The sequence below is a fragment of the Microcaecilia unicolor genome, chromosome 2, assembly GCF_901765095.1.
Source record: "Microcaecilia unicolor chromosome 2, aMicUni1.1, whole genome shotgun sequence".
NCBI classification, from domain to species: Eukaryota; Metazoa; Chordata; class Amphibia; order Gymnophiona; family Siphonopidae; genus Microcaecilia; species Microcaecilia unicolor.
The window spans coordinates 533885839-533893132 of NC_044032.1; the positions used below are offsets into that span (position 1 = coordinate 533885839).

General features: G+C 40.9%; 1 protein-coding gene across 1 annotated transcript; it reads right to left on the reverse strand.

The window, feature by feature from the left end:
- Window positions 1-1223: 1223 nt before the first annotated feature.
- LOC115462741 lies at window positions 1224-2138 on the reverse strand (the record flags this gene model as incomplete). The annotated part of the gene is made up of 2 exons (XM_030192729.1): window positions 1224-1813; window positions 2012-2138. Coding segments are annotated over 2 exons (717 nt in total), but the record flags the coding sequence as incomplete, so codon positions are not given.
- Between the last annotated feature and the right edge of the window lie 5156 nt (window positions 2139-7294).

Here is a 7294-nt window from a genome sequence, read left to right on the forward strand (position 1 = left end):
AGATCTTAAGGAAACTCCAGACCGTGCAGAACACGGCAGCTAGACTCATTTTCGGAAAGACAAGATTCGAAAGTGCTAAACCCCTACGCAAATACTGCACTGGCTACCAATTAAGGAATGAATAGCCTTCAAAATTTGCACTCTGGTCCACAAAATAATCCATGGTCTGGCCCCAACCTACGCTTTCCAAAAATACTAGGACTAGGGAGCATGCGATAAAGCTACAATATAGTAAATTTAAAACGAATCGGAGAAAAGTTTTCTTCACTCAACGTGTAATTACACTCTGGAATTCATTGCCAGAGAATGTGGTAAAAGCGGTTAGCTTAGCAGAGTTTAAAAAATGTTTGGACGGCTTCCTAAAGGAGAAGTCCATAGACCATTATTAAATGGTCTAGTGGAAAATCCACTGTTTCTGGGATAAGTAGTATAGAATGTTTTGTACTTTTTTGGGACCTTGCCAGGTATTTGTGACCTGGATTGGCCACTGTTGGAAACAGGATGCTGGGCTTGATGGACCTTTGGTCTTTCCCAGCATGGCAATACTTATGTACTTATGACCGAACTTATCGACTTACCAACTAGAAACATCATTGAATCATCAAGAACATTTGTAAACCTGCATTACCCAAATTGTAAAGGAGTAAAATACAAATCAACATATGCATCCAGCTTTTCCTACATTTGCACCCAGCTCTGGAATGCATTACCTAGAAATATTAGAACTGTAAACACCCATCTAAAATTTCGAAAAGACCCGACTCACCTCTTCCGGAAAGCCTACCCAGCAGACCAAAAACTAAATCGTGAACAATGCATCACATCTATCACTACTACTACTACTACTACTATTTAGCATTTCTATAGCGCTACAAGGCATACGCAGCGCTGCACAAACATAGAAGAAAGACAGTCCCTGCTCAAAGAGCTTACAATCTAATAGACAAAAAATAAATAAAGTAAGCAAATCAAATCAATTAATGTGAACGGGAAGGAAGAGAGGAGGGTAGGTGGAGGCGAGTGGTTACAAGTGGTTACGAGTCAAAAGCAATGTTAAAGAGGTGGGCTTTCAGTCTAGATTTAAAGGTGGCCAAGGATGGGGCAAGACGTAGGGGCTCAGGAAGTTTATTCCAGGCGTAGGGTGCAGCGAGACAGAAGGCGCGAAGTCTGGAGTTGGCAGTAGTGGAGAAGGGAACAGATAAGAAGGATTTATCCATGGAGCGGAGTGCACGGGAAGGGGTGTAGGGAAGGACGAGTGTGGAGAGATACTGGGGAGCAGCAGAGTGAATACATTTATAGGTTAGTAGAAGAAGTTTGAACAGGATGCGAAAACGGATAGGGAGCCAGTGAAGGGTCTTGAGGAGAGGGGTAGTATGAGTAAAGCGACCCTGGCGGAAGATGAGACGGGCAGCAGAGTTTTGAACCGACTGGAGAGGGGAGAGGTGACTAAGTGGGAGGCCAGCAAGAAGCAGATTGCAGTAGTCTAAACGAGAGGTGACAAGGATGTGGATGAGGGTTTTGGTAGAGTGCTCGGAAAGAAAGGGGCGAATTTTAAGGATGTTGTAAAGAAAGAAACGACAGGTCTTGGCAATCTGCTGGATATGAGCAGAGAAGGAGAGAGAAGAGTCAAAGATGACCCCAAGGTTTCGAGCTGAGGAGACAGGGAGAATGAGAGAGCCATCAACAGAAATAGAAAATGGGGGGAGCGGGGAGGTGGGTTTGGGGGGGGAAATGAGAAGCTCGGTTTTGGTCATATTTAATTTCAGGTGGCGTTGAGACATCCAGGCAGCAATGTCAGACAAGCACGCTGAAACTTTGGTTTGGATGCAAGGTGAGATATCAGGGGTAGAAAGGTAGATTTGGGAGTCATCAGCATAGAGATGGTAGGAAAAGCCATGGGATGAGATTAATGAACCAAGGGAAGAAGTGTAGATAGAAAAGAAGAGGGGACCAAGAACAGAACCCTGAGGTACGCCGACAGGCAGAGGGATAGAAGTAGAAGAGGATCCACCAGAGTGAACACTAAAGGTGCGGAGGGAGAGGTAGGAAGAGAACCAGGAAAGGACAGAGCCCTGGAATCCAAGTGAGGACAGGGTATCGAGAAGTATGCTGTGATCGACAGTGTCAAAAGCAGCGGAAAGATCAAGAAGAATGAGGATGGAATATTGACCTCTGGATTTAGCCAGTAAGAGGTCATTGGAGACTTTAGTAAGCGCAGTTTCGGTTGAGTGGAGAGGGCGAAAACCAGATTGTAATGGGTCAAGAATAGCATGTGAGGAGAGAAAATCAAGGCAGCGGCGGTGAACAGCACGCTCAAGTAATTTGGAGAGAAAAGGAAGGAGGGAGATGGGTCGGTAATTAGAGGGACAAGTAGGGTCAAGTGAAGGCTTCTTAAGGAGAGGTGTGACCACAGCATGTTTAAAGGCAGCAGGGACAGTCACAGTGAGAAATGAACAATACCCCTTCCACATAATCCCATTACTTCAAACTGAACAAATTTTACCACTCCAGTTATATTTAAGTGAACTTCTACCCTTATCTTACTCTGTATTGCTCACTAAAAGCTGTAGTCCCATCCCTGGAGACTTATCAGCCTCATTGGGATTACTTCTCTCTATATGCTACTATATATTCGTCCCAGAGTTGTATTCTCTTTTCCAGAACCTTATCAGCTTCCCTGCACCTACTGGGACTCTATTTTCCACTCTGTATATATTCCCAGAGTTGGTACTCTCCTCTCTGGAACCTGTAAGCCACATTGAACCTACTGCTATGCGGGAAAATGTGGGATACAAATGTAATAAATAAATAAATAACACTATTTGGCAGTGTTGTAAAGTAACTAAGTAAATGTAACTAGTTACTATACTTAAGTAACAGTTTTGCTAATTTTACCAAAGTAATAATTTTACCAATTTTTACTACTTTTACCTAGTTACTTCTGATGTTTGCAGATAAAAGTGAAAAGTAAAAATGGCAGAGAGACCTAATGATTCCTCAATAAACCAACTGAAACAGCAAAACCTGGAACAGTATTTTGTTATTGCAAACCTATCACACAAACAGTAGATTATCTCATCTTAAAGTTTGATGTTCAGGAAATATAGCCTATGAGAAAAGTAGAGTTGCCTGATATTCTGCTTGACTGGCCTTAAGACTGAAGAGGTTCTGTACATTTGACATTCTTGCGTCAGTTCTTGAAGATATTGAAACGGAATTTGCCATCAGATGAAAAATAAGACAACAATAGACAATGATTTTAAAATTGTGAAAGCCTTCTCTGTAACTGGACAGCATGACAATGATAACAAAGATGAAGATGAAACTGATGAATTAGACCTACTACTAATGCAGATAATGATAATGATGATAAAGCATTCTTTGCTATAAAGAAGTCAAGTGTTTCAGACAGAGATTCCTTTGATAAATATCTGCAGACCAAGTTAAAATGCATCAGTAATACTGCTGCCTGGCCTGATTTGAAGGAATTTATTTTAACAAATTGAATCATTCACTTTCTGACTGCAGTTGTTGAACACCTTTTTTAGCTGTGGATTAATGACTCACAACTGCACTCATATTAGTGACATCATTTTCAAAATTTAGTTTTACTAAAAGCAAAGCAGATTGAATTGCAGAGCAATAAAATTGTTGGGATAAAAATGTAACAATAGCTGCATTCACTGTAGTTATGGTACTTTTACATTTTACTCAAAAAGTATTATATTGGGCAGTAAATTTTTTACTTCCACTTACGAAAAAATGTTTAATGTGTTCTTCATTGTACTTTTATTTAGGTATTAAAATATACAATTATTTTTACTTTTACCTAAGTATTTTGACCTAGTACTTGGAAATAACACTGCTATTTGGTTATTCAATTGACACAGCTACTTTTCTTGTATCTGTCAACAGCATCCATCCTCATCAGCAAGCAAGTTTACATTGGCATGACTGTCCACTGGATTGATATTCTGCTTGTCTGGCCTTAAGACTGAAGAGTTTCCATACATTTGACATTCATGTGTCAGTTCTTGAAGATGTTTCCCCTCTTCTATTGGGATCTTTTTTTTTTTTTTTTTTAAACATTGAGACACATATACTGGTTCCCCATTTTCTACAGAATCGTTCCAATCCTAACACAATCTGCCATTTTCTACCCTTGATATAGCTAATTCTCTGAATTCCATCCCGGAATATATTTTTTTAACTTCTACCCTCTTAGGAGGCATTTCAATGGTTTGTGGTTTTCCTCTTCTAAAGATTGTATCCTGTCCAGGATGTCAGATGTTTTGGCCTGTAACAATGCCCAGAAAAGAGGAAAGAGCACACTAACTTTCCCAAAGATAAATGCAGTTTATTTACAGCTAGTACCTTGATTTTAAAAGCAAATGCAATATATGTATAGCTAATAATAATAACATTATATCACCAAAACAAATGAGGACATCCTGGCTCAGTCACTTCATTCAACTTAGGCAGGGCAAGCCCTTCTGACCATCAGGCAAAGTCAGGAGTGATGTGACAGGAATTCTCTGACTGTTCATCACCCCTGGAGATGAGACTTCAACAACTTCTAGAACTTTGCAGCCTAGATAAATAATGGTGTTTCTACCTGATTCACATCCTGCCTGTCTGTGACCCAGACGAGCATGCCTTGCTTAATTCCTTACATTGGTTGTTCTGTTAATGAGCATATAGCAATTATGTGCATACTGGATGATCTGAACAAAACAACTTATATAACATTAAGCAATAGAGCATGCACAAAATGCAAGGGTCAATTAGGGGACAGCAGATGTTCTAAGAATCAGTTGACATGTTTACATAGTGTAAACCAGAATGCAATGGACAATAATCTAGATTATTACTACTACACCATGCACCAGGACTCCCTCTTGGTCCTACATTCATGGGCTCTAGAATCCTTGCCAGTATGCATAATTTTTAAGCAATGATCATGATGGGTCCCCTTGCTCCACCAGGACAATGTTTGTGTAGATCCCAGCCATGACTGAAAGAAGAAGCAGAAGACCCAGTCTAGAAACCAAGCCAGAAACCTTTCAGTTGGTGATTACACAACACTTACTACTTGAACAACTGGCATGATACATTGTTCTTTTCTTTTTTTTTTAATTTTCATATCTATATTGATGCAGATGTAGATATAGGTATCTAACATGATCTGGTGCGGGGGTAACGGTGCGAGGGCCGCTTGATAACAGTGATCATAATATGATCAGTTTTGATATTGGCATTGAAGTAAGTGAACTTAGGAAATCAAATACACTAGTGTTTAACTTTAGAAAAGGTGATTACGACAAAATGAGAAAAAGGAGCAGCTCGCAGGGTAAAAAACTTGCATCAGGTGTGGATGCTGTTGAAAAGCACCATCCTGGAGGTACAGGACAAATATATTCCGGGTATTAGAAAAATGGGAAAAAAGACCAAACATCAGCCGGCGTGGCTAAACAGTAAGGTAAAGGAAGTCATTAGAACCAAAAAACAATCCTTCAGAAAGTGGAAAAGAGAACCGAATGAAAGTAACAAGATGAAACATAAGGAATGCCAACCCAAATGCAAAGCAGAGATAAGGAGGGCAAAGATGGACTTTGAAAAAAAGTTAGCGTTAGAAGTGAAAATACATAGTAAAAAGTTTTTGAGATACATTAAAAGCAGGAAGTTGGCTAAAGAATCGGTTGGGCCGCTGGACGAAAATGGTGTTAAAGGGGCAATCAGGGAAGACCATGCCATAGCGGAGAAATTAAATGAATTATTTGCTTCTGTCTTCACCGAGGATTTGGGAGAGACACCGGTGCCGGAAAGTGTATTTGAAGCAGGCGAGTCGGAGAAACTAAACGAATTCTCTGTAAACTTGGAGGATGTAATGTGTCAGTTCTGCAAACTGAAGAGTAGTAAATCACCAGGACCTGATGGTATTCATCCCAGAGTATTAATAGAACTGAAAAATGAACTTGTAGAGCTACTGTTAGTAATATGCAATCTATCCCTAAAATCGAGTGTGGTACCGGAAGACTGGACGGTAGCCAATGCTGCGCCGATTTTTAAAAAAGGTTCCAGAGGAGATCCGGGAAATTATAGACTGGTGGGTCTGATGCCAGTACCGGGCAAAATGGTAGAGGCTATTATTAAGAATAAAATTACAGAGCACATACAAAAACATGGGCTGACGAGACAAAGTCAGAACGGATTTAGTGAAGGGAAGTCTTGAATCACCAATCTACTGCATTTTTTTGAGGGGGTGAACAAACACATGGACAATGGGGAGCCGGTGGATATAGTGTATCTGAATTTTCAAAAGGCGTTTGACAAAGTGTCTCATGAAAGACTTCTGAGGAAACTGGAGAGTCATGGGACCGGAGGTAGGGTATTACTATGGATTAAGAACTGGTGGAAAGATAGGAAGCAAAGAGTAGGGTTGAATGGTCAGTATTCTCAGTGGAGAAGGGTAGTTAGTGGGGTCCCGCAGGGGTCTGTGCTGGGACCGCTGCTTTTTAAAATATTTATAAATGACCTAGAGATGGGAGTAACTAGTGAGGTAATTAAATTCGCAGATGACACAAAGTTATTCAGGGTCGTCAAGTCGCAGGAGGAGTGTGAAAGATTACAGGAGGACCTCACGAGACTGGGGGATTGGGCGTCCAAGTGGCAGATGAAGTTCAATGTTGACAAGTGCAAAGTGATGCATGTGGGTAAGAGGAACCCGAATTACAGCTATGTCATGCAAGGTTCCGCGTTAGGAGTCACGGACCTAGAAAGGGATCTTGAGTCATCGTTGATATGACGTTAAAAACGTCTGCTCAGTGTGCTCCGGCGGCTAAGAAAGCGCACAGAATGTTGAGTATTATTAGGAAAGGGATGGAAAACAAACACGATGATGTTATAATGCCATTGTATTGCTCCATGGTGCGAACGCACCTCGAATATTGTGTCCAATTCTGGTCGCCGCATCTCAAAAAAGATATAAAGGAATTAGAGAAGGTGCAGAGAAGGGCGACGAAAATGATAAAGGAAATGGAACGACTTCCCTATGAGGGAAGGCTGAGAAGGTTAGGGCTCTTCAGCTTGGAGAAAAGGCGGCTGAGGGGTGATATGATAGAAGTCTACAAGATAATGAGCGGATTAGAGCGGACAGATGTGAATCGTTTGTTTACACTTTCAAACAACAACAAAACCAGGGGACACAAGATGAAGCTAGAATATGGTAGATTTAAAACAAATAGGAGAAAGGTTTTCTTTACTCAGCGTGTAGGTAGACTCTGGAACTCGTTGC